Genomic DNA, 27,974 nt, shown 5'->3' on the forward strand with positions numbered 1-27,974 from the left:
GAATATAACCACAGGACTCCTTTGGAAGCTGAGTAGCACTAGTTCTCTGGGGGAGGGCATTAGTCGTCCCTGTGACTTCCAGCCTTAGTTTGGCTGCCGCACGTCCCTGTTCCACCCTCCTGGCCCCAGGTAGCATTTAGACTTGTAGCTGCTCCCTAAGTCAGGGGGCCCAGAGCTTCTCAGCTGGTTGGTAGGGGGCTGTAGTCGCTGTGCTGAGATGGCACTGATTTTTCCTTGGGCATTTGCCGGTGATGTGATCAAAGTAGGGAAGCACTGACATAGCCGTTGGGTAACTCTGTGCATGGCCTGGCGTGGGGAGAACCGTTAACTCTTACAGGCCTTCTGCAGACTTAGGCGAATGAAATCCACGTGCTCTTTAACCAGGTAGATCCTCTCTCTGACGTCAGTGGTCTTCGTTTGTCAGTGAGCCAGCGTCTGTTGAGTGGGGCCCTCCCTGCCCCTGCCGCCTGATGGGGAGGGATCCCAGGCTGGCAGGCAGCATTCCTGTTCACAGGTACCCCTCACTGGAACCCAGCAGGGCGGGGTATTTGGGAGAGATCACGGGATGGAAAACATTGTTCTGACATGTAACTCCAGGAAAAAGTGGGGGGTTGATGTAGGTTATACTGTGTGATCGTTTTTTCTGGTGTGCTACTAGTTTATAAAGGAGCTGCAGAATTCCTTAGATGCGCAGTGCCTTCTTTCACCGCTCTTATATAATATGAAAATTAAACTCTGTTCATCAAATATGTGTATTCAAAAGAATGCCCGAGGAGAAATGCATAAGGAGCAACAGTAAGACGCAGAATAGATGAAAATGTTATTGTCAGTAGGTTTGACATTTAGAAATTTAGGCGGATTGTTTGCTTGAGTTTCCAAATGGTGCTATAACATAACATACCGGCTGCGTTTACTTTAATGATGTATATGTATTGTCTAATGCATTTCCCATCAGCGTTGGAGTGGATGTGTGATGCAGAATAAGTTACATTTTGTTTTATCAATTTAAATGCAGCTGTGCTTCAGGACATAATGTGAATGTTGGGTTATATTTCTGGTCCTCTGGGAGTCTTTTAGTTTTAATAGGCTGTGAGGATTATGGAAAGCCCTTGACACCGGAGTTCAGGCATGGCTGTGGGTGAGTGACTGTGCTTTTGGAAGGCACACACAGCACTTCTGAGCTCACTTTGCAGAGTTTTCAGAGAACTGAAGATTGATAATATAGTGAGATAAAAATCAGGTACCGGCAAGCATCAGATACATTCTGTATGATTGTGCTCAATTAACACTCCATGTTGTGATGCGTTTACATCCAGATACATTAAATGCTAGATTAAATAGGAAACCGTATCTTTTGGAGTTTAGTGAACAGAGTAGATGTGTCATTAAGGTCTATATAAAATACAGTTAGAGGCTAGGAAGTCCCAGTGTGTTGTCCAAGGCTTTGAAATGTGGGACCTTGACCTGCTGTTCATTTGAAATGTAATGCAAGCAGCTTAAGTAACTTTAGAGTTCCTAAAGTGATTAGACCATATATTATTTAACCCGGTATGTCCAAAATATTACTAATTTAACATGTAATCGATATAGAATGGTAAGTGAATTTATTTTTTGGTAAAAGGTCCTCCCAATCTTGTGTGGACATCACACTCGCAGACCCACTGAGTTTGAGCAGCCACATTTCGCGTGCCCAGGGGCACCTGCCTGACGGCTGTGGGAAAAGCTGCTGGTGGTTCTTGTCCTTTTGTCTCTTTAGTACCGAGAGCACAGACTTTGCATGGTTCCAATTCATACTTCCACGGTCATTTCTTCACAATGCTGAAATCCGTGCTTTCTGAAACCTTGAGTCTGTCTTTATTTCTAACTATACTAGGCATTTAGTTGGGAAGAGGATGGAGGAGGGTAAGCACTTGCTGATTCAGGGCATGACCGATTAAAGTTCATAGTAAAAGAGATCGACGTGTGGACTTCCCAATTGTTAAGGGAGTAGGACCAGTGGCATTCAAGAGGCAATAAGAGAGGGGCTGTAGGAGTTACTGAAAATCAAAGTCAGACTAATTCTGGAATAGATGTGATATTAAATAATTGGCTGGGTTGGGGAGTTGGGGGGGGAATGGAGACAACTGTACTTGTACAACAATTAAAAAAAGATGAAAAAAAATAGAGCCAAATAATCTCCGTAAACAAGAATTCTGGGTGATGGATATTCAGAATGATCTTTACCTTTGTGGATTTTAGTTTATTTGGATCATATTACCATGAGAAATTATAAACCCATCTTCTGTTGTCCCTCCTTCCGTGTAAAAGGACAGTATGACATACCCATATATATATACATATATGTATACACACATCTAAGGTCTCTCTGGAAAAAGTCCAGCCATTGTTAATAGAGAGACAACAGTTTACATGACATTGATGTAACCTGGCAGCCAAGGAGAGTAACTGGAATTCGCATGTGTGAACAGTGACACTTCCCTGTACTAGTCAGCAGGGGCAGTAGATGCTGCTGAGTGAGCATGTGTACTGTGTGGTCGTCACATTCAAAATGACTGAACGAGTAGAGCAATGAATCTGCATCAGATTTTGTGTTGAGCTTGAACATTCCTCTGCAGAAACTATTCAGATGATTCAGAAGGCTGCAGCTATGGGCAGCTAGTGATTGGCAGCTTCATCATGACAATGCATCCACTTATGCATCACATCTTGTTCTGAGTTTTTTTTTATGAAACATCAAGTCACCCAGGTGACCAGTCCCCCTACTGCCCAGATTTGGTACCCTGCAACTTCTGCCTTTTTCCAAAAGAGATTTTAGACTGTTGATGAGATTCAGGAAAATATGATGGGGCAGCTGATGGTACTGGGAGAACTGTGTGAGGTCCCAAGGTGGCTACTCCAAAGGGGATTGAGACATTATTGTTCTGTGTTCAGTGTTTCTTGTATCTTGTATCTCGTTCAAAAAATGTCTCTATTTTTCATAGTCCATGGCTAGATACCTTCTGGACAGACTCGTGTGTGTGTGTGTGTGTGTGTGTGTGTGTGTGTATTTTCTGGAAATCTGTTTGCCTTTAGTAACTGTTTCTCTTTTGTTAAAAAGCATAATTTAATAATGTAGGATACCCAGAGAGGTTCATGTGACTTTGTTTCTGATCTCCTTTGGCTCCTGGCAGATTCTACGCCTGGTAGTATCTCTTCGTTCTGTGTGTGAAAGCCTAGAGTATCCGTTATCAGTAAGAAGACTAGTACTTTAATAACTACTGCTTTTTTTGAGTGCCTTCTGCAAATTGCATTTCTTAGATTCTCCACACAAAGCAAATGTTCTGCAAGATAGGCCTTATTTTAGCCATTTTTGTGACTGTTGAAAAACTGAATTTTAGAGACATTCTGAGTAGGCCCTGGCCATATAACTTGGAAATAGAGAAGCTGAGATTTGAATTCCAGGCTTTAGGATGCTAAATCTCATTTAGCATCTGGAGCTGAATAAAGTAATTTAAGGAAGCATGGTCATCTGTGATAAGCTGTACTGTTAATGTTCATGGTATTACAAAAACGGGAGGGTTTCTGTCCGGTAACTTCTGAGGCTCCTGGGACTTCGGGGGGTATGCAGGAATCTTCTTGCATCTCGGGGGAGAGCTACGTTAAAAACAAAGTGCTAGCAAAGAAGATCTCTTGCTACACCTTGTTGAGTTTAGACCCCTTCAGTCCCCAGAACGTGCCTGGAGAAATGCTACCAAAACGGCAGCAAATAGCAAGGCTCAGAGTGTCCGTGGTCCGGGTCCGAACTGAGAACGAGAATGCCAGCCTGTTCTTCAGTGGCGGCTTGGAGCCACGAAGTGCATGCTGTGGGGACAGTCCGTGCCCTTTCAGTGCTTGGTGGCACTCCTGACATCTGGCCGCATCTGTCACCGTGGAAGCTGGTTCTGGCACAGCACTTCCATCGAGCTCACGGGGCAGCGCTCCCAGTGAGAGGCGCTGTGGCATGGGGAAAGGAGTTCAGGATCAGTGTGTGTTTACATCCTGGCTGTGCAGTTCGACAGCCGTCAAACTATTTCTTCACTTGTGAAGTGGAGGTTATTATCTCCTCCTCACAGCGAGGATTACCCGAGATAATGTGTGTAAAGTATCTGCCACACTGCTTGGCACATGCCTGATGGGTGGATTATCTTTTTACTGCTGAGATACCATTATAAATAATATACTCCTTTAAATTATACAAGACAAAGGGACAGACACATTTCTGAGCATTCCAAGGGGCTGTGGCAAAACGGTTGGGAAAGAAATTATGTACAGTTACAGATAGACTCTGTTATAATTCAGTGCTCTGTGGAACTGTGCTTAGAAGAGAAATCCTCCTTGTTTACCTTCAGGATTCTCCAAGACCACCTCCAGAGGATTGTTCAGCTACTGGTGTGTCCACAGGCTCAGCTTTGGAAACAGTGAACACATTTCACCCCATTGTATCTGTTTATTTCCTAAGCATTTCTCTTCAAAGTGCTGTATGATAAAGATAGGTGGCATGCTAAATTACAATTGAGATACCAGTTATCCATTATATTCTTACCCAAAGCAGTTTAGGAGCCACTAGGAATGAGAAGTTTAGTTAAATTTCCTGAGTTCACTAATTCAGAGTTAGAACTCAAACTCTCCTATCTGACTTTAATTTATTCGAGTTCAAAGCAGATGCCTTGCAGCACTGTGCATTTTAAAACCTAAGATTCGTAGGATACACGACTTTGTAAATGGAAGGAGACTTGATGATCTTTCAGCCCCTTAATTTTGTAGATCAAGAAGCTGAGGCCCCGACAGGTTAGTGAATTTACCAATGGGGACACAGTAGTTAATGACAGGGTTGTAGAACAGTAAAGGAAGGATGATTGTATTGCTCTCTCCATGTAATTTGACACAGATCTCACCAAATAGTGTTTAGTGGTCAGCTACAAGAATTCAGCATGTTGCTAAGGGCAGTAAAGACTCAAAAGAAATGCATCATATAGCCCTGGCTGGGTGGCTCTGTTGGTTGGAGCATCATCCTGTACACCAAAAGGTTGCAGGTTCTATCCCTGGTCAGGGCCCATACCTAGGTTGTGGGTTCAATCCCTTGTTGGGGTGCATGCAGCAAAATTATGTTTCTCTTTCTCTTCCTCTTTTTTTAAAAATCAATAAACATATCCTTGGGTGAGGATTTAAAAAGTGCATCATATAATTTGTGTGGTTAAAACTGCTGCAAGGTACAGGGGTTATTCTGGAGACTTGAAGTACTAGGTTTATTTCAAGTTGCTTATTTTTCTCTGACCAAGAGTGGCTCATGTCAGCCCGTCTCGATAATTTATTGGTCCGTGGGCCAAGCTAACTTTGAGATTATGCATATAGTAGACACCACCCTGCAATTTGTATAATCTGTGCTTCCACACCTATAAAATGAGAGGATTAATACTACTTACTGCATGGGTTTTGAGGAATATTCACGTATGGTAGTTAGTAGTTAGCAGTTTGAGCAGTGCTAGCACATGTAAGTCTGTGTTCTTGCTGATGCTGTGACCACAGTTACTCCTCCTTCTCCTGCCACTGCTGCTGAGAATTGACACCACTCTACGGAGAACAATTTGAATTCACTTCTTGGGCCAGCAGCTTTGCCATCCTGTATCTCCCAATATGTCACCTTCAGGAATAAATTTAGAGAATTTAAACGACTGTCCTTTTAAAGTCAGGTGTTTTTTTGAATACTACATTTAAATTAAAATGTAAAAATACATTCCCCATGTATGTTGGAGAAATACATGTGAGCACTTAACCTGCTTGCTCTGGGTAGTTAATTGATAGTGTTTTGTTCATGAACATTTCTTAAGAATTAGAGATAAATCCATATATTTATTTATAGAACTAATCCTGATTTTAGTATTTTAGTTTTATGTATGTTCAGTAGATTTCTAAGCCCGCAGTTGGCTAATTTTTGTTTTGAGGTTATTTATTGAAATACTTTTGATACTCATTGGCTGCTACATTATTATTTTTCACAGACATTTGAATTTTCTGGGATATTTTTAAAAGGTAAACTTATGGAAGTTACATACACTTCAGGGATTTCTTACTGCTCAGTGTTTCCATGGTGGCGTGGCTCCGTGTGTGTGTGTGTGTGTGTGTGTGTGTGTGTGTGCACGTGTGCTGGCACACCCATACGCACTGTCTGTGGGAGTATTTTATCGATTCATGTTTGAAAAATATTTTGATCGGTGAGGGTCAGAGATGCCAGAGATAATCTTAAATTATGGAGCATAACACAGTTCATGATGAAGGTCTCTTAAAGTCATGTTTTCATAGAAGTAACTTTTTAAAATCGTATTTTAGCATTCCTGATTCTGCATACAGAAGACCAGTCCCTTCACATTGTAAGACAGATGGGCACCTAAAACACTAGAAATTACACTTTCAGGACTGTGTTTATTATGTACTTGAAATGAAGCGTCTCTCCATACAGAGAGACTTCTTTTCCGTGTCAGAGCCCCGCTTTCTGGCACAGGCTGGCTGGTGTGAATACGCCAGTCCTGGGATGCTCATTCACATAAGTGTGTGGTATACACACTTGTTCTTAGTAAATTACTCAGATTTGTGTGCCCTGTATGCACATATATGTATTTGTATGACTCACACATGTGTATGAATGTCCTGAGACTCGGATTTAAATGCACTACTTCCTAATGCATCCCTGTTTCCTGAAATGTCTTCTCTTCCCCACTTTTCAAGACCCGGCTTCGTTTCACCTCCGCTGTGCAGCCTCTGTGGGCTCCCTCCACTCGTCACTGTTCCTCGTTCTTTCACCAGCGCTCCTGTGGGTCATCAAGAATGTCAGCTTGACATTGGTGGGAGATTGTGGACTTTGATCACGGTTATTTTCATTGCAAAATGTGGGTTTTAATTCTAGGTCATTGCAATGGCTGTCTTTTACTCGAATTTATTTGATAATATGCTGGGTCTGGCAGAAGTGAGGCCTGCTTGAGAGTGGTTGGTAGGGTACTAATATGGGTGTAATAATTTATAGTTTTAATTTGGACATTTCACCTAAAGTATCATATGGTGTGCTTGAGTGTGATATTGTTATGTTACAGAATTACATGCTTACGATTTTTGTAATAAAAGATTTTGCAATAAAAAAGAGACACTGTTTGTGCCAAACCCTGTATATCAGTGTGAAACATGTGGTAAGGATTCAGTGGGTGGCACCTAGTATTCTTGCAATTACTTGTTTATACTTGTCATACCTTTGTTGTCTACGAGCTTCTTAAAGTCAGGTACTGTGGCATATGACTTTTAATATCGTCACTTCCTGGGACATATGGGAATTCATGGATGCATTAACAACAGAGTATGGACCATGTAATAAGTGTCACTATTGTAAATTAGTGGGCCTTCATCACTGGCTAGCAATTCCTTGTATTCTACATGAGTTGAACTCTAATTTTGGTTTTTGGTACTTTTCAGTTTTTAAAGTTTTTTGTTTTCTCCTTATATACAATAATCAACCTATCATTTAGCATTCTTAACAGTATTTTGATTTTCAGTACTATTTAGTTACGAGAGAAGCATATGGTTATACAATCCATTTGACAGTCGACTAATGTACTCATCATTGAGAAACACTAATTGATTATGTATGTACCATGATAGCCAGCTATCTGTTGTGGACCAGATTATGAGCTACGTGGGGTGCTGGTTATGATGTCTGGTTATGATGTCTGAACACACAAACAGGATTGATGAATTCAGCTGGTCAAAACTATTGTTCAGTGAGGCACTGAGCAGCCTGTAAGGTATTCATTAAACATATCAAATGAATTCTCTTGTATTGGTACCGCTGTATCAAAATGTCAGTTGTTCTCTGACCTGTCTTCCACATGATACTTTAAAATCTGCCTGAGTTAATACTTCCTTTGGTGCAGCTGTATAAAGAGATTAAAGCTAAGAGTATCCTAAAAATACATCAAGTCTGATATTTTCTAATTATTGTTAAATATTTTGAGAACGCAAATTTCATTTAAATGTCAACCATAATTAAATGTGTGCCATTTGTTCTTCTGCCCAGGTTTCACAGTTTGATGGAATGTTTTCCCCACAATTTAATAAATATTTGTTTTATTTCACATGAATTAATTCGAAACTGGTAAGAGCAACATATTTTAATCAACTATTGTGATGGACTAGAAAATAAATTGACTTCCTAAGCAAATTCTTTATTATGCATTTGAATGGGATTTATCTTGCTTAGCATTGGCAAGCCAAACATGGAAGTCAACAATTAATAGGAAAGCCAGCTATGTATGCTGCATAATAAATAGGGCAAGTAATTTTTCTTGAATGTGTCGTAGATCTTTAATGTTATAAAATTTGTAATTACCCTACAATATATATCTAGCCGTGTTTTGATAGCACCCAGTGAAGTGAGGTAGTAAAGAAATTCTTAGGCTCTGTGAGTTATGCATTTTTAATGGGTGCCAAATAGATGTTTATGATGATTTTATTTTCAGTTGTTTGCTCGTCTATGTATAAATCATGCAATCACATTATACTTCCATAAAATGCTGGGGAGTGAACTGCAGATCAGGACATAGCTAAGCACTCTGTTATTCCTTCTCTCCCACCAGCTTTTTAAACACCCAAAGATCTTAACGTTTTAGCGTGATGGTTTAAAACATGTCGTGATGGAGAGGAATGAGAGATGTCCGTGTTCCTGTGGGAACACAGAGTTGCCTGTGGCCAAGTTACTTCTGGAGAATGTAGTTGCATGAAGTAGTTTTATGTGCAAGCGCAGACTATACATGTCTGTATTTGCGTTGCAATCTAAATCACATAAATTAGACATATGAAGACAGAATTTAATCATCTGTTCAGTCTTTTGCAATACAAATCAGATTTTTGACCGTGCAGTCCCAATAAAATGGCAGTTACACTTGAGTGTAAGCATAGCATAAACTACGTTTCAAACCATTATACCGAGTATAGTACATGTAAAAGAAATGTTGAACTCATTTGCTATGGTTCCTTTCTTTTTGTTTTCCGCATAGTATGATGGAGTGTAAGGGAAGCTGAAAACAGATTAAAAGAGTAGTTTCCATGTCAGCTTGCATTTGCCTTACCTCCTTTCTTTGAAAATGGGCTGTTTATTCAGTGAACTTCTTTCTTACGTGATTTCCCAAGCTTCTGGGGAAACCTTCCTCCAAATGGGACCTTAAAGTTTGCTCCTATTATGCTGTCGTCTGCTTGTTTGTTTGTTTGTTTTTAATAGTGCAGGGTTTCTTGGGTGGAAGCATATTTTCCAGGGAAACATCAAACCGGAAAACAATTAGTGGAAAACAATTTAATAAGTGAAGAATTTTCAGTGGGTTTATATATAACAGAGTTCCAAGAGGTTCATTATTGAATGTGGGTTCTTAGTGACCTCTGAATTCCCGTTTCTGTTAGTTACTTCACTGTTGAACTCTCTTCATGGAAGAATTGCAGACACCATGTTGTGAGATCAGGGGGGAGATGCTGTCACTGTGTATTCCCAGTGTCTTCCTGTCCGAAACATGCGACCATTGTTAGAGGTGGTCTGCGGAAGTGCAGCTTGGGCAAGAGTAAGTCATTGCTTGCTCCTGGTTCTCAGCAGAGTGTAAGTGGAAAGGAGCCTGGACAGTTGATATAAATGTGTGTAAATCATTGCGTGTATGTGTAATTTTATAAAGGATATAAATATAGGGAGTAAGAGTAGGACTGACATTTGTTGAATACCTAATATGTGCCAGATAGTCTGGAATGCACATTGTTTGCTTCTGCTTTTCAATATTCCTAGGCTCCCTCCCCCTGCACCATAGGGTTTACTATGCCAGTGTGACTAAGAGGAAAGGGGGGCATGTAAAAATCGAACAACTTGCCCCAAGCCACATTACCCCTAGCTGTTAAAGCTGGTGTTCGTTCACACCTGGGTCTTTCCTGTGACAGCACGCAGCCTTCTCCTGTGGAACGGAGCTTGTCATTCATCCGGGGCGGATGCTGAAACTCTGGGCAGGAAAGTGTTCCCTGTGTTTTAGTACTGTCGCCTGGATGGCCTAATGAGTCAAAGGAAGTGGGTGGAACTGTGTGCCTGGGTTTTTCTCTTGAAGAAGGGGAGCCATACTAGTAGGTAACTGTGTCACTGTAAAAGATGTCCAGGTGATAATCTGCATTGAAGTTTTTCATGCTTTACTTTTTTTAATTCCTCAGATCATTGCTATGATGGTCTTATGTCAATAAATTTAATGGATATTGGATTAGTTATTATAAAAATAATGCTTTCTATATGGACTCTACCTACCCTAATTGAAGTGATATCTACTAAAAGTTTGAACATTCTTAAAAATTATCACTCTTTAATCTATAATTGTGAATCATGAAATTATATGTATTTTATGTGTAGATGTTACTTAGAATATTGTTTTTTGTTCCCAATCAGAAACTATCTGTTCTTTCCTATTTGTTGTGAGAGGTATATCTAAAATCAGACATTCTTACAGACATGATTTGCCGTCTACCTATGGCTTATACTAAAAACTTTGTGAACACAAGGTTGTTTTTCGATGGAGGATGATGTGTGTGCCACGGAAATCCGTGTGTCTTTCCTCAGCAGTAAGACGCCTCACGCCGTACCAGTTTGCGGAGAGATATGGAAGTGTCACCTGTCACCTAGCAAGAGGCTTTCTGCTTTGTGTCTTTTCATTTTAAGTCAAAATAGGTGTGAAAATGTGGTGCTTGGATTTGCATTTATCTACAGAAACATTTAGATTAGCCTTCAAATAGCTTTAGTTCCCAAGATAACTCACTGGAGCGGATAAAACAGAGATAACTTTACAAGGAAAGAAAAGGTAACCTGTATATCAGAAACCTTGGTACAGAGCAAGGCCAACATCAATCTGTTATATAGAATATCTCAGACTTAAGTGTCTATTGAGCTCCCTCATCGGCTTTAAAAATTATGGTAACTGAAATGAATGTGTGTATAGAACTTGATTTTTTGCCTTTTAAAAAAATCAGTATTTGAAAACACAAGATCATACTAATGAAGCAGTGATTTGTAAAGCTAAGTCTAGACGACAGAATTCCAAATGGAATTGCTGTATCAGCACCAGCATCCAATTCACTCGAAAAAGAGCAACTAAATTACATTTGTGCAGAGAGTGGAATACCCTGACTAGTCAGATGTCTATAAGCACCTTTGCAATGTGTTTCTCCATCTCCATGTAAAGATAGATACAGGGGTTCTCAGAGGAACTAGCAACTAGTGAAACGTATGGGTTTCACTATTGGAATATATTAAACACTGACCTTTAATGGTTGAGAACCTAACAGATCATGTAAGATGTGATGAAGAGCCAGCACCCTGTTACCACAGGGTAATGTAATGCCTGTGCTCTGAGGTAATTATCCCAAAGTGACTCCTTATTCATTAAGGTGGGGAGCATCCACTTTCATTCTGGCCAAGGTCATTTCTGTTGTCCAGGGAACTCTTGCTAAGTTCTAAAGGAAGCTGGCTGACCATGTGTGGCAATTCTGCAGGAAAAAGAACAGTTAGAAAATGAAGACCTTAGAAAAGCATTCTCCATTTCTGTACAATAGCTAGTAAAGAGAAACAGATGCAGCCAGAATTTCTCCAGACCCTCCACTAGAACACTAGCATTCATCAGTGGTTCTAGGCCACAGCAGTATACAAAGAATTGCATACCCACAATTCTTTCCAAAGTGTGATAATTTATACTTTTTCTTACTTGTCATGTTTTTCTTATTGAAATAAGTGACCAACCCTTTGTTCTTCTTCACCTGACAATTGAGAGTTATTTCTGAAGCCAGGAAAGGGAGGACCAAAACCATTTGTGATGAGTTTTTGGTGAGGACATTGACCTCCAAAACTTCCGTGCTTTAGGAAGATGTACTGGATAATTTCACAGACCTGTTTGGCAAAGCTAAGTGATCTTTTAATTAGGAAATTGGTGAGGTATTACCTGTTATTGGAAATGCGTCCCTTTCCTGTTTTGTACCATGGCCTGATTTGGGTGTGGGCTTGGGGAGCAACACGAAGGCCCCTTAGTGTGAAGAAAATTTGGATTCACCTGTTCTGTCTCGTGGTCTTCATCTAGGAAAGTATTTTTTTTTTCCTGTTTAATACCTGAGCTGGCCATAGAAGAGTGATTGTTTTTACATGTATGATAGTGCAGACTGCTGTGTAGACATTGCTTCCAATGGAGTAGGTGGGGTGGATAAAACAGGTATTATTATTATTATTATTGTCCCTGCTGCTGTGGACAAGGAAATTGGGCCTCGGAGAGGTTAAGTGAGTCACTGAAGGTCACACAGCCGGTAGATGACAAAAGTGCATCCAGGGCAGGTCTCCTCCACTGTGAATGGTCTCCATTGCTCTCATTGGTGCTACTCACAGTGTAGGAGCGCAGGCTGGGTGCTGCAGAGTCAGGGATGGTCTTCAGTGCTCCCTGAGGGAGGCACTTGAAATGAATGGAAACAGTAGTGAGCATTGGACCAGGCTTGTGCCGGGTTTACAACTTACAGAGGTGAGTGTTTAAGTTAAACCACACAGAGCCGTGCAGTAAGATTTTGGGACTAAAGGGGTTTATAAGAACGCTGACATCATCTAATTTGTTACCTTAGTATGAAATTAACCTCTGATCTTCACTGTCAAATGGATCTCAAAATAGGTTATGTGCTCAACTCCTAGAACTGCTTTCAGAGCAAATGATATCATTAGGTTACTTTGTAAATCCCCAGATGCTGTGGAAATGTGCGATATTATGTTCAAATAATGTAATGTTTATTTTAGTCTTGCAGATTAATTGTACCTAAAAAAGACAAATTATGTAATTAAGGTCCTAGTTGCTTGGGTAAGAACTATCCACAGTGGACATACAGGAGAGTTTCCTTTATTTGTTTTTTTCTTTCATTTCTCATTATTAGCTTTGCTCTTTCCACAAACATGTGTCAATCTCCCACATTTTGCTGGGCCCCGTGCTGCATGCTGGGAAACAAACTGTGTGAACGGCACGTGTTTTTGCTCCTGGTGGGAATATAAATTGGTATGGCCTGTTTGAAAAACAATGTGGTGATATATTTTGACAGCCTGAAAAAAATTTACATTATTTTGACCCAGTCATTATATAATTACATGCTAAGGAAATAACTAGCAGTGCCCCCCAGAGCAGCTAACTAAGCGCAGGATGCGGGATGACTGGTGCAGGGGGGGGGCGGGGGGCGGGTGGAGGCGGAGCCTGGGCTGGGCCACCGTAGCAGTTCCCACCTTCTTGGTAGAGCTTTTCTAGAGAGGACGTTTTTTCTAGTCGTGCAGGGTTGTTTTTTTTTTTTTTTTTCCACATTTGAATATACTATGAAAAAGCTCATGGAATATTAAAATGTGAAAAAAACTGCACAACCACATTTTGAGCTAGAAGGAGCCAGAATGTAAGATCGAAGCCAGTTGTGAAGTACCCGGTACCTTCTGCCAAGAAGTTGGAACTGAGTGGTTTATGTATATTTTGAAGATTAAAAAGGACAGTATGTGTTTGGTAAAAACATGTTGGTCCAAATGATTTTTAAATTCTTTCAAGGGATTCCATTTTCTGGCCTTAGAATGTAAAAACAGACTTTGACTCTAATTTCAAGAGAATGCTTGTAGTCTGCCACTATAGTATTAAAATATTACCTTTATAGTTTGTTGCCTCTTGGTAGCATTTCTCATAGTAAACTCTGTAGTATACATCAGGAGGTGTGTTTTGAGACATAAGAAACATACATAAGAGAGAGAGACAGAGGCAAAGACAGAAACAGATATTTAAAACTGCAGTCAAGTTGAAGGCCAGTGCCCCTTGCAGGCGGACCCAGTGGAACTTGTGAGTTCCACCACGTTTCCTTAGGGTCTAACGAGTGAGCGCGTGAGCCTGGGTGGCGCTGGGTCAGACGCGCGGAGACAGTGCAGAGGCAGCCTGGCTCCACGCGCTGGAGGCACGTGGGTGGCATGCGGGCACCCGCTGTCTGCGGGATCTGGGCGAGTCTCCTCTCGAATATAATTCCAAATGAAAAAAAAAAAAAAGAAATCAATTGCGTCTAATAAGCTGGTTTAAGTGAATGCCAACGAAAATTCACCTCATGAAATGGCAATTCTGAGGCAAGTGACATAATGCTGAGAAAAAGCAAATACAAGGACTTTCAAGATACATCCAAAGGGGGCAGAAGGTCCATGTGAATCAGAACTCTCCAGTCCAGTGATATTTAATTATATTTGGGAAGAGCCACATGGTCCTGGGGATAAGGAAGCTTTGAGAAACCATAGAAGTATTTACTTTATATTTGTTTAATTTTTAAGGGGTGCCATGCATTAATTTACATCAGTTTTTGAAAGTTTTAGTTGGTTATTGGCCACCATGGAGCCACCAGAAAGTATTATATTAGTTATTCTAAAAAAACCACTATGAGAAACAAAACACTTTGGGCCAGCAGTCTCCTGGTTCCTAAGAATAATGGCACCAAGGGCTTTCAGTTGGAGTATTTGTGAGTCCGCTTTCATATATTAAATTTACTTTTTTAAAAAGAGTTTATTTATTTATTTTTAGGGAGGGAAGGGAGGGAGAAAGAGAGAGAGACAAACATCAATGTGTGGTTGCTGGGGGTCATGGCCTGCAACCCAAGCGTGTGCCCTGACTGGGAATCGAACCTGCGACACTTTGGTTCGCAGCCCACACTCAATCCACTGAGCTACGCCAGCCAGGGCTTAAATTTACTTTTAAACCGCTTTCTCCTATTTTCTTCTCAGGCTTCTCTCTCTGGTGCATCCCTTTTTTCTTCCACCCTCCCTGACTTTGTCCAGATTTATATTATCTGGTGTCCAGATCTGTCTCAGTTCATCATAGCTGGCGCTTCTGCCTCTCTCCCCTCATTTCTCCATTGTGCCCTTTAAATGGCTGCCGAAGAGCAAGCAAAAAAAAAAAAACAACGAGAGAAAAAAATATTCCTCAGCTATTAGATTTATGTCGCTCTACTAATTAAGAGTGTAAAGGATTGTAGAGTGAGGATTTTCTGTGTTTCTTCCCCGCCCCCACCCCAATGAAAAGATGTTCTCAACTATTAGGAAAAAGGAAGTTTTTCTCATTGTTTGTTTCTGTCTGCTTTTCTTGCAGGATCAATGTGACTCCAGACACCAATGGATGAATGAATATCCATATGAAGAGGAAAACAATAAAGGTTGGTTAATGAAACTGTGTAATTGCAGTGAAAATGCTGTTTTGACCATGGCTATTGGGCAGGTACTCTCATTAGAGCACTCCTTGTCTGAACACGAGACCGAGGTCAAGACACAGACACTTCATCTATCTGTAAAGTGTAATTCTTGTTTTTAATCCCTTAAATATAAAGAAATTTATGAGGGTAAGAAACTGTTTCTGTGCACGTCTGCCTGTCTTTATTTTCCAGAAATTACGTTGGTATTTTGAGAATCAACTTTTAGATGGATGTCAGACCGTGGCAAACCAGTTTATACAACTGATCATGGGGACAGAGACAAAAAAAAAAAAAGCCCCCAGAACCTGGCCATATTTTGTTTAATATATATCCGTTCCTACAAGCATAGTCCTAATACCAACACCATATGGTGTATGATTGCTGTGAAAAGCTGTTCTCTTTGTACCCACAGTCTCGGCTTTCCTTGGAGGAGTAGGATGGTTTTGAAAGGATTTTGACTTAGATTTCTCATAGACATGTACCAGGATGAATTAGAGGAGAAGTCCTGGAATAGCAGCAGTAACCAAATGCTGGACATTACTTTGTTGGCGGTAGTTATTTGAAATTTCCTTTCTTGCATACTGGTGTTAATATACAAATCATAGGGAATATTTTTATAATATATTAATCTACCTTCATTGTGTAAGGTTTATACACTGAACAGGTCTGGTATACATGCATGTGCCTTGCCTTGTAACTCTTCATTTAGCTGCACAAAATATAAAATTTCGTATTTTCCTACCCCAGTTACCTGCTCCTTTTAAAAAATTCATTTATTCATTTATTTTTAGACAGAGGGAAAGGGAGGGAGAAAGAGAGGGAGAGAAACATCGATGGGTTGCCTCTCTTATACAACCCGACCGAGGTCTAAACCCACAACCCAGGCTTGTGTCCTAACCAGGAATTGAACCTGTGACGTATTGTGTTGTGGGATGATGCCCAAGCTATAGAGACACACCAGTCAGGGCTATTTCTGCTACTTTTAAACAAATGTACAGCATGCCACTTTGTTTTTTCTGCTAGCCTTTACTTTCACAGTTACTTACAAATGATTTTCCAGGTCATATTTTCACGTAAAACTGCCTTCCTGCCTTCTCATTGCTAAAATTGCTCCTTCTTAGTACATGCTTATACCTGGACAATTTTCAGACCTCTAGAGGGAGTATTGATTCAAAGGTGATACAAGGGTGACTTCTGGGGATAATAGTAATGTTCTTTTTCATGAACCCAGTGTTGCCCATGTGGGTGCACTTCATGAGAATTAATTGTGCTGTGTACACATTTGTACGTGGATCAGTGGTGTGCTTGTGAACCAGCTCGAGGGGCGGGGCCGGGGAGCTGGACCTGGGTGTGTGTCAGTTCCCAGGGGTAAGATTCCTTCTGTGGCTGGTTTCAAAGGTTTAACAAGTGGGTTGCAAAAGTCTTTCAAGTTTAGCAGTTGGCTCTCATGAGCTATTGTTAAGCTGTACCTATCTAGCATACCTTTAATAATTTCATTTACAGAGTCAAAACAGTTTCACAAACTGTTTAAGACAAATAGGGCACAGTTGGTAAATTTAAATTTTTCTGGCTCATCCCTGTGTAAATATGGAAACCTTCTTCACTGATGATCATGTAAAGTATATTCATCCCTTTCCTTATGTATGATGTTGATATAATAACATTTTATGTTTTTGCTCAGTTGTTACTAAATTTTTATGTTTGAATGGATTAGTGTTAGCTTTGCAAGTTTATACATTTTGACAGTGTCATTGTTCTGTAACTAATTTCATGAAAACTGAAGGTGATGGCAAAGAGAATCATTGTGTTACTACTTTCCCTGAGGATAAACTCTGAAACCATTATCATAAATGACTATAATATATTCTATGTGATCCATTCTAAATGATCGTGCCTCATAGTTCATAACTCATGAGTTGGTAAGTGTTGAGAGAAGAGGCAGCAGCGGGTATTCCACTGAATATGAGTATATATCCATTATTTCTCACTCACAAATGTCTGCCTAAGAGCTGGTCTGTACATTCTGCAATGCACTTCAGCAGGGGCTGCTGTTGCCAGTGCGGTGGCCTGTGTGTGGACCTGGCTCCACAACCTGGCTTTCCCTCCCTTGTTTCCCAGCCATCGCGGGACATTTACCAAGCGCTTCCCCACAGCCTGTTTAGAGCAGGCATCCAGGATGTACACGTACACACACATTCGTGCAGCTTCTCAGAGTATGGGAACCCTCCCGCTCTGTGACGACCCCAGAGGAACCATCATGCAGAGTGATGGGTGACTCTTTCTTCTTGTGTTTGGAACCTAAGAGGGCAACAGCAAGCCTTTGTGCGAAAGCTTTCATTTCTTACAAAAAAAATTATTTCATAGTGATGGACACGTATAGTGTGGTTTCTTTAAATTTCTTTTCCATGAGGTTCCAAGTCTTCCTCCTTCACACAGGATGGAAAGACTGTAACAGCATCCAGCCTTTCTTTCCCTTTGAACTAAGTAGGTAGGCCCAGTTGCTCAGAAAGCCCCGCCGGTGGAAACGAAACATGTTGTCAGCAAACATTTATGTCGATAGCTGCCTAGGCCGTGAATACTGAATCAGAAACATTAGAAACATCAGAAACTGTCCAGTCGCGGCTCTGCAGTTCCCTGTCTGCATGGCCTTGGACCGGCGACTTCTTTTCTCGAGTGCAAAGTGGAACTAATAACACCTGTCCTTCCTGTTTCAGGCGTTGTTTCGGGGGTGAAGGAAAACACAATGTATTTGTAAAAACAATTTAAAGTTGTAAAATTCTGAAGGCGTGTGTGGTATTTATTGAAACTTATTTTTAAGGCATAAGAGAGATTCACGACTCAGTTGTATGACTTTACGTCATGAAGTCAAGCACTTTGAGAGTTGGAAGTACCCTCAGAGGTCCCTGACTGAGCATGTGCTTGGTGTGTGGTGGCCCCTAGAAGACTGGGTTACTTCAGCATGATGTTGACACCTCCTTGGAATTTCCTACTGCATGTGGCAGTTCATCCTATTTGCAGGCACATGTAATTACATTAAAAGTTCTCCCTCTTATTGAGCCAAATCAGTAGGTGGTATAATGATGCAAATTCAGGAGGTATACCACATTTATTAATATCTCTTCCCGAATCAGGTCACTTTTCTGTCAGGTCACTCCACCTTTGGGTATCTCATTTCTGTCTGGGAAATTAGAACAAAATAATACACAGGGAGTTGAGAAAGATTATGCAATTATTGAAGTAGAATAGTGGCTTCATTATTTGAAAAGATGATGCATTGCTCATTTAAAAAACATTAAAGCATGCAAAGCCCTATCACCTCCCGACCTCACACCCATTTGATGAACATTATTTACAGCATCTCTGTGTGTGCATATGCAAATAAATAGGGGCATTTTTACAAAAGTAAGATGACGTTTATATTACATATTTTCACTTTTTTTCACTTTTTCACTTTTTTCACTTTTCTTTCAATATAATGGGAAAAATAGAAACTGAATTTAAAATGAAGGAATATATTAATTTCTAGTTGATGTCCTTTCTTTCAATATAATGTTGAAAAGTTATTCTTTCAATTTCTTTCACTATAATGGGAGAAATAGAAACTGAATTTAAAATGAAGGAATATATTAATTTCTAGTTGATGTCCTTTCACCAAAGTGAGGCAACATGTTACTTAAGAGTAAAGGGGAAAATATCCCAACTTTATGAGTTCTGGTATTTCTGTTTTTTTTTAAGACTGAGTTTAAACAGCATCGTTTGACTTTTTGCTAAGAAAGATGGAAAAATTGGTAACATTTCTTTCTAACTAACTTTCTCTCCTCTTGTTTTACTGCCTTTTTAAAGTTGAGGTTATTACCCTTTATTTCTGATTGTTTGTTATAATTATGAATGCTACCCCATCTTGTCTTATTTTTCTCAGAAATGGGGAAACTCGGCTTTACTGGTGCCCCGCGTTCCTGTGAAGGTTGGAGCCACCTGGTCTCTCACTGGTCCTTGTTTTGCCCTTTGGTCAGATAGCCGCGGACTGATTTTAGTACGCTCGCAGTTCAGTAAATTCATTGATTTGTGTCTGGTTTTTATCATTCTGCATTGGTTTCCTTGGCTTCTGTCTTCAAAGTCTGAGAAATAGAGTCTGTTTTGATGTCTTCAGATTTTAAAATTATAATTAAAGTATATTATTTATTCGTTTTGTTCTCTTCTTTAGTAACCATGAAAATATGTTTGTCCTTGGTTTTCCATATTTATGATCCTCAGCTTTTTACATTTTTCCTCCTTACTTTGCTTTTTCATTAAACATTTTTTCTTTGTTTGCAGTCAAATTCTTTGTTATTTCTTTACTTCCTGAAGTGACTTTTCATCTCTGTAGGATTTTATAGCTCTGTCAGCTTATTTTAATCTCTTCCAGTTATCTTGTCCTGTACCATTTGAACCCTTGCACTTCTTCCTTGAACTTTTTTTTATTTTTTAAAAAAGACCTTTTTGTTTGTTATTCTTTTTTGAGTCCATGAAATGTGTTGTCTCAATTCTTCCTCTGATTCCTTGGGTAATTTCTCCTGTGATGTTTTTACTTTTCTTGTTTTTTAAAGATTTTATTTATTTATTTTTAGAGAGGGAAGGGAGGGAGAAAGAGAGAAACAATGTGCGGTTGCTGGGGGTCATGGCCTACAACCTAGGCATGTGCCCTGACTGGGAATCGAACCTGCAACACTTTGGTTCGCAGCCCGCACTCAATCCACTGAGCTACGCCAGCCAGGGCATGATGTTTTTTCTTCACTGGGCTTCTGCCTTTGGTATTTGCTGCTTTTCTGCACAGTCTCCTTGTGGCCTCTCTCTGATTGTTACTTGTCTTTAAATGGGGCCAGTAGTTTCTCATACTGCAGGTAATGCTGTGGGCGGGGGCATGGACAGTTAGGCTTCGAGCTAGATGATTCCAAATCTTTGATTTGAGCTTATTTCAAATACTCTCTAAATCAAGGCATTTTCCCTCCGTTTCCATTGTACAGCAAGGCTCCTGAGGCAAAGGCTCCCGCCTGCCTTCCTTCTGCCACTTCAGCAGACCCCCTCGGTGATGGAGCTAGCCCATAAGATGCTCTGTGTTTGCTTTTTCATACCACTTTCTCTGCCCTCACTGGATAAGCCTTTCATAACTGTACAGTTTTACTTTTAGGAAGTTCAGTGTCTTGACTGAGGTCTTAGGAGGTATGCGTCAGCTTCCAGGAGCCTCTGAGATTTCTCAGGCTTTGACAGGTATGCTTTGAGTTTCCAAGGAAGGTTATAAACATGCCTTAACATCGCTGTTTTTTAATAAGAAATATTGTAGATGCATTTAAGGGACCTGTGGGGAGGACTGAGCGTGCTATGCTATTTAAGAGCTTGGCCTCCTGGGTTTCGATCCTGGCTCAGTCAGGATGTCACTGGCTTCTCCATCTCATTTTCACCTGTGTGATGTGGGGATGGTGATGATGGTGATGATGAAGATGCCCACTCTATAAAGTTGCTGTGACGATTAAATGAAAAAAAAATGCTAAAGCATTTACTATGTTGCCTGGCAGTTACTAAGTGCTCGTTAAAATGGCCATTTTTATGATGTGAAGCCATGTTAATTGTGTTTAGAATGAAGTTTGGTTTTAGGAGAACTTGCTGCTCAGGCCAGTATTTGTCTGTGTTTCTTCCTTTTCCTGAAGAAGTGTGTGCTGGGATGGATGCAGCAGCATGCCTGGGGATAGCGCTGTCCCGTTTAATATGTCAGCTTCTTATTTTAGGGTCTGACTGGGACTTCCAAGTGGTGGCTCTGTGTTTATAAGGAAAGAGACACATCTGGCTTTCTCTTGGAGGAAATAAAATCCTTGAAGATACTGGATATGCTGTGATGGTTGGTAGACATGTTACTTGGTTCACCCATAGATTGTTGACAACTTCTATTGAATTAGTCAGGGTTCTTCAGAGAAACAGAACCGACAGAAGACTTCTATCTATATCCTGTATGATTTAAATGATTTATTATAAGGAATTGGCTCATAAGAGGATGGAGATGGAGAAGCCCCACCCCTGGTATAGTGCCAAGACCTGAGGACCAGGGAAGGCAACTGTGCACGTCACGGCCCAAGGGCAGGAGAAGGCTGATGTCCCGGGTTAAGGAGGCAAGCAGGGGCTGAATTCTCTCCCTTTGTCTACTTTCCTTCTCCTTAGGCCCTCAGCGGATTGGCTGCTCACATTGGGGAGGGCAGTGCATTTGAGGAGTCCACAGATTCAAGTGTCGGTCTCACCCAGGAGCACCCACACAGACATACCCAGAAATCACATTTAATTTGGGTGCCCTGTGGCCCGCCCAGTCAAAGTGACAGATAACATCAACCATCCCATCCATCCTGTACTGTAATTAAATCTAGCAGTCATATATTTAGCATTTATTGTTAGGCATTGGGCTACAAAGAGAAATTATATTTAGACCCTGTCTTCAGCACTTCATCATCTCAGGGACAAGCAAATACCTTACTACGGTTTGATGTCATTAGGGCTGTAATATATTTAATAACACCTGGAGAGTTGGTGTGGGCCATGGACAGCTCCACGTACCTGTGACATTTGACCTGAGCCTTGAATGATGGTATCACATTGACTGGAAGAAATGGGAGCAACCATGAAAAGTTACAGTCTTTTGTTTAAAACATTTTTTAAAATTGTTTTATTGTTCCATTACAGTTGTACCCATTTTCCCCCATTACTCTCCCCTGTCTTACCTCCCCCCATCTCCCCCCTTTAGTCCTCACCCTCCTGCCCTGTGGTCTTTGCCCACGGGCCTGTTACACGGGTTCCTTGACCTGACTCTTCCCCTTCCTTCCCCTCCCCTCTCCCCATTACGCCCCTCCCCTTTGCCCTCTGGTCACTGTCAGTTTGTTCTTGATTTCCAAGTCTCTGGTTCTGTTTTGCTCCCTTGTTTGTTCTGTCAGTTTGGTTCATTTATAGCTTAAAATTTTTTTTTTAAAAAATAGAAAGTTATAGATTTTTTTCCTTTGACTAGACACAAAAGTGCCCTGAAAAATTTCCCCTTGGAGTTAAGGGTAAATGCGATATTTGGTGACATCTTTAAATATTTCAGCTAGAATCTTTTGAGGCTCATTTATGTGTCTAAATGGTGTTTGCCCTCCTCCCTGTCTTTCCTGCCCACGTCTGCCTCGCTGTCTCTCTTACTCCCTGTGTCTCCCTGGCTCCTGTGCCCTTGAGCTCTCACACTCTTCCCTGCTCACGTATTTTCACTCTCTGGCCACTTGATTATAGTGGGTCATGAGCTGAGCCTTAGGGCATCATATTTCAATGTACATTATCACAGGAGTTTATTAACATGCATTTGACCAGAAAACTTTGAGTGATCATAAAAATGATGAGCATGTTTTAAGTGCAACCATTTCAGTTAACATTTTGATTTAATGAGAACATTACAGTATTAAATCAACATAGTAATTGATTATTAAAAGCATTTATTAAAAGTACAATATCTCTCTGGTTAATTTTATGTGTCAACATCTGTACATTAGGAAAGAATAGTAACCTCTTTCCCCTCTCCTCAGCTATGTTCTCTGAGAATTAATTTCTTACTATTCTCTAAAGACACTTTTGTTTAATAAAATCATGAATAATATATTGATTCAACAATGAGTGAAATTCTTTGTCTTATACATAATTTAGTCCTTCAGTATTCTTTATAGCCTAATGGGAGGTAAGATTCACAAATAATCCAATTTAAGAGTCAATTGATTATTAATATTCAACATGCTTTGTTTTCCTAGAATTGGTATTGGTAGTAAATTCTGTATCAGCCTGATCCTGTTACCAGACTAAAGGGCTCTATGTGCCTCTAGGCATCAAAGCCCGTAAGACATCAATAGGAGCTTGCAGCATAGAAAGGAAGGGTTAATTTTCAGGAAGTGGCCCACACCTGGAGACACAGGTGAGCTAATGCTCGAAGACCTGGCTCCCTGGTGCCTTCCAGAGGATAGGCTATATAGGGAAAAATCATGAACCTTGGTGAAAAAGGGAACTAGGGTCTAATCAGGGTTATGGTCTCTATGGATTGGTCGGTGCTAGCATAGGAGGTAGTTGATCCGTACATCTGGTCCTGATGCCAGCCATGGCATTACTTTGTCTAGTTTTCCCGCTTTTCTGGCTGTGGAGCTGAAATACAACTGAAAACTAGATGTTATCTCTATCTAGGTTGACCTAAACTGTGTCTCTGGGATCAACGGACCTGAAGCTTTGTTCCTAGATTATTTGATGCTGATCAGAACCTCACTGTATCGAGGGCTTAAGGATTAAGGAAGTGGTTATGCAAGGGAGAGAAGGCAGGTGAGTTGGGGTGCTAGAGGAGGCCAGTTTGAATCAAAAGGAAAGGAAGGAGAAGATGTCATATTAAAGAAATCAAGTTTCTACGCACTTATAATCAGAGAAGCCGGACCGGGGGATGGTATAGAATATAGGATTTATTAAGAAGATTTGGCCTCATTTAATTGTAGAAGCTAGTTTAAGCAAGTTGCTTCCATATATTTGATGCTCGGCTTGATGTCGTAGGTCAGGCAACCAGGAAGCAAGGATGAGGAGGAAGTGCGGGGGAGCAGGGAGAAACTAGAAACTATGAGGATGAACTGGACTCCACACAGGTTCTCTCTGCCTACCAGCCTCCGACCTCAGGGACGCTGGCAAGTACAGGGGCAGCCGGTGCCCTTCTCTCAGTCAAACACACCATGGCCTGGCAATCACGTGCTGATGGAGGTCTGCCGAAGCTGCAGGAGCTGTGGGCCTGCACCAGCAAGATGAACCAGCACATCAGCGACAACCCAGGAGAGCTACACTTGCATCTGGAGCCCTGCATTGACCTGAGTGGGAAATGAATGGGACTGCTGCTGCACTTCTGCCTTCTGACTCGTAGAAACCAGAAGCAATGGTCCTAGGCAGGGAAAACAGTGCTGGGAAATGCAGAGGAGCTCAGCTAAGTCGTGGCAGTTCATATATACCACTGAGTCCCACACTGCCTATTCTCTCCCTTCTCACACACAGGTCTCTTGCGCCACTGTTCCCTCCACATGAGTATTATAGATCATGTGCCTTTTTGGAGTCCTGCTTTCTTTCCTGAATTCTGCTAAGCCCTGTCTGCAGACCTGAAGCACAGCCCCAGGTCCTAGCCTTGCAGTGGAGACAAGGGCCCACACAGAGAAGGCTGCTCATGTGTTCTGGAAAACCAGCTGCCTGGATTCACTGTTTCTGAGCTCTGCTCATCTCTTGAGAAATGGCGGGATCATTTGTGGCCCTGGGTGGTTTTCGATTTCATTATCGGCGTCAGTAGTGCCTAAGCCCATTCTTTTCCTGGATTTTGTGCATCTTAATACTGTAGACCAATGAGGCTCGGGCCAGGACCATGTTGCCACAGGGAGCTGCAGCTGAAAGCACAGGAAAGGCAGACAGCATGAGAACAAGGATGGGTTCTGATTTTGTCCATGGTGGAAACGTGTGTGTGAGTTGTCTTGGACCAGGTAGTACACTTTGGAACAAATTTATGAGGGAGAAGGAGATCAAAAGTTTATATTAAGAATACAAATGAATAAGCCCTGGCTGATGTAGACAGTTGGTTGGAGCTTATACATAGCTGAAGGATTGTAGGTTTGATCCCTGGTTCAGGTGCATGTGATCCCTGGTCTGAACGCATGCATACCTTGGTCTGGGCATGTACGGGAGGCAACCAACTGATGTTTTTCTCTTATATCCATGTTTGTCTCTCTCCTTTCCTCTGTCTCTAAAAGCAGTGAAAAAATGACCTCGGGTGAGGATAAAAGAAAAAAGAGTATGGATGAATAATATCAGGTATAGCAGGTTAGAGATGAGGTGGACAGGCTGTAACAGGAGGACAGGTAATAAGGAGGCAGAATTAACACAGACTGGGCCCAAGAACCAGGAGGCACTAATACAGGAAGGAGGGGCAGGGTGGGTGGCTGGAGGGCAAAGGGCAGCACCAGCAGCACTTCCAAAGTGGAAGCCTGCTGCACCAGGAGAGGCGGGGCCAAGGGCAGCGTCTCTGCAACAGGGCTGGGATGGCAAGCGGCTTCTCATCTCACGTGTCTGCCCTTCCATCTTGGTGAGGTCTCCTGGAGGGCTGTGTTGAGCCCTGGTACAGGACTGGGAGATCCTGCCCAGTTGGGTCATCCTGGAACAAAGATAAAGGGAGCCCTTGGGCAGGTGAGTGAAGGTAGCCAGAGAGAGGGTACTGGCCTCTTCTGGATTCCAGGAGGAGAAAAAGGAAAGCTTTTGAAAACAGCTTGGTTTAAATTGCCAGAATTATATTCATAACCCCAGAAAGGATAGGACTTCAGTTTGGGATTTAGAGTAAATTCAGAAGTAGAATTCCAATCAGATAAAGAATGAGGACAATTAGATTGCTTAAAAAAATCAATTACTGGTAGATTCTACCAGTTTATATTTATACATTTATACTTTCTGTGTGTGGGGGGAGGGATTTTTCTGGTTTATGGGTAAATGCTTGCTAGATTTTTCTGAGCTTTCATTAAGTTTCTTATGTAATTACTCAATTAGTTTTAAACTGAATTGCAAATGCAATTAACATTTCTTAAACACCAGGATCCCATGAATTAAGACACCTCGTTATTCCCTTTGTAAGCTCAGTTTTTCTCAAGTGTTGACGACTTCACATGGGGTTTAATTCTGCCACACCCTGGATGGGAAGGACAGAGAATGCTATCTGAAGGATTTGTCATATTTCTGCTTGTAAACTCCTTTCTTTCACAGTGCGCCCATTTTAAAAAAGAGAGAGTGGAGGAAACAGGCAGAGTCTGGCCCCTGGGTCAGATTTCTGTGTCCATCTGTGACAGCCTTTCTTGCCTCCTGAAATACGAAGGGACTTGCCTAAGGCTGCACAGTAGCTAGTCGCAGAGCTGCACACATCTCTTCTGTATTCTGTAACATTTATTTGTACACCGTTTCTAAAAGTTCCAGTCAGGGTAAAATGCCCCAGTAGAGAAATTCATGTGGAGATGGTGCTTGTGAAAATATCTGTGTGGGAAGAAGGGGAGAGACTGAGTGATGACAGGTAGACCGAAACTTATTTTTAAAGCAACTTAATGATAGATTTACATTGATAATTTCTGGTTCTATACTAGGACTTAAATGCATCTTAACTGCTTACTTATCTAGCTAGATAATGGTTGCAGCCCCAACTTCTCTCTCAACTCTCCCTGTAGAGTTTGAGATGTCAGGTACTCCGAGGCAGACCTGGCCCCCCATTTGGCAGTGCATTGTCCACCGCTGGCCCGCTTGGTGCACATGACCAAGGGGAGGCGCAGAGAGGAAAGACTAAGAGATTTGTGTGTTGCAACTAGTGGTGAGAATGGACTCCTCTCTCCTGGTTCTAATCAATTATACAAGAGATGCTTATTTTTTGTTCTGCCAGAAACAATTTATAAGTATGTTGTTGTAACATAAGGATTTAATTACATGGAAAAGTTTCCAATGCTTTCAAACGAGAAATGGAATCTCAATCTTACTTTGCTCTAACTGCAAAACGGAGGCACTGGTAAAGTGCCGGCAGAAATTGCTGGAAACAACAGTTCACTCTCTCCACGTTGAAATGTGTTGTCAGAGTGAGAGTGGAAGCTGAATGGGAGCAGTGGGGTAGCTATTGTCATTTTTTTTCTGGCTCAATTTTGTTAAGCAGTCCTGGATGCAAAGTCTATGCTTCAAAGAGATGATGCTATCATTGGCATCAAGAGCAGAAGCTTTTTGGATATTCATATCAAGCAGTGCTGAAAATTGCCAAGATTTATCTTAGAAATGTAGAAATTTGGAGCTGGATGGTACTATAAGAATTATCATGTTCAAATGGATAATGTAAGCAGGAGGAGAAAGATCAATGACAATGAAGTTTGCTTGCTCAAGGTTACCCAGTACATTCTAGACTTTGGGAGGAAGAAAGGTGTTAGGGGAATTGGGTTGTTTGCCTTTCACAGATTTTAACATCCAATTTAAGCAAGTAAGATGAACTTCAGCCTATTTCTGGATTTAAAGCAGAAGGTACCAGATATCTTTTTAGTGAATATTTTAATAAATGGATGAATGGAATATGGATGAAAACAAAAGAAAACAATGAGAACAGATCTCTTTGTTACTTTTTCTTTCTTTGATAAAAAAGTGTAGTGATCTTGGTGACTGAGGAGAAAGAAAGAGAAGGCTTTGAAAAGTTGACGAATGGATCACGTGAAATCTGAAACACTGAAAATTTCTCTTATTAAGGTTGACTTTTTCAGTAAGTAGGAGTCTAGGGAGAAGGTCCTGTTTACAGGCCTTTAAATTTATGTGGACAATGGCAGGGGAAGGGTTTTCCTAAACAGTTACCCTGCACAGAAGTGCTGATGAGAAGGCCAGAATGCTCAGGCTGTGGTGCAGCATGACAACAAACACGAAGACAGTACTTTCCGGTACTAAGTGCATCTCTAATTATTAGTCTACACATTTGTGAGAGCCCAGATGTTTTATATTGAGGCATCTAGCAACATGGCTTTCTAAAAAAATAGATAATGTATAATACTTTAATAAATTGAGTATTGTAAGGATTTCCCTCTATCCTCTTTTCCTTATGCTTTGGTATTGCAAAGTTTAGTTTGCAAAAAATGAAGTTTTGATTTTTGTGTCAA

At 41.1% G+C, this 27,974-nt stretch overlaps 1 protein-coding gene across 3 annotated transcripts in view; it reads left to right on the forward strand.

Annotated features, from left to right (window-relative positions):
- The window catches only part of KLF12 (Kruppel like factor 12), a 424,035-nt gene that overhangs the window by 116,583 nt on the left and 279,478 nt on the right, over positions 1 to 27,974 (forward strand). For all 3 annotated transcript variants that reach the window (XM_036011296.1, XM_036011294.1, XM_036011295.1), the window contains exon 2: positions 15,183 to 15,246. Coding sequence is in view for 2 of the 3 variants with exons in the window: in XM_036011294.1 (XP_035867187.1) it covers positions 15,214 to 15,246 (33 nt within the window). In the remaining variant the exon portion in view is untranslated. The remainder of the gene's footprint in view (positions 1 to 15,182; positions 15,247 to 27,974) is intronic.

Source organism: Phyllostomus discolor, chromosome 11, assembly GCF_004126475.2.
Source record: "Phyllostomus discolor isolate MPI-MPIP mPhyDis1 chromosome 11, mPhyDis1.pri.v3, whole genome shotgun sequence".
In the NCBI taxonomy this organism is placed as follows: Eukaryota; Metazoa; Chordata; class Mammalia; order Chiroptera; family Phyllostomidae; genus Phyllostomus; species Phyllostomus discolor.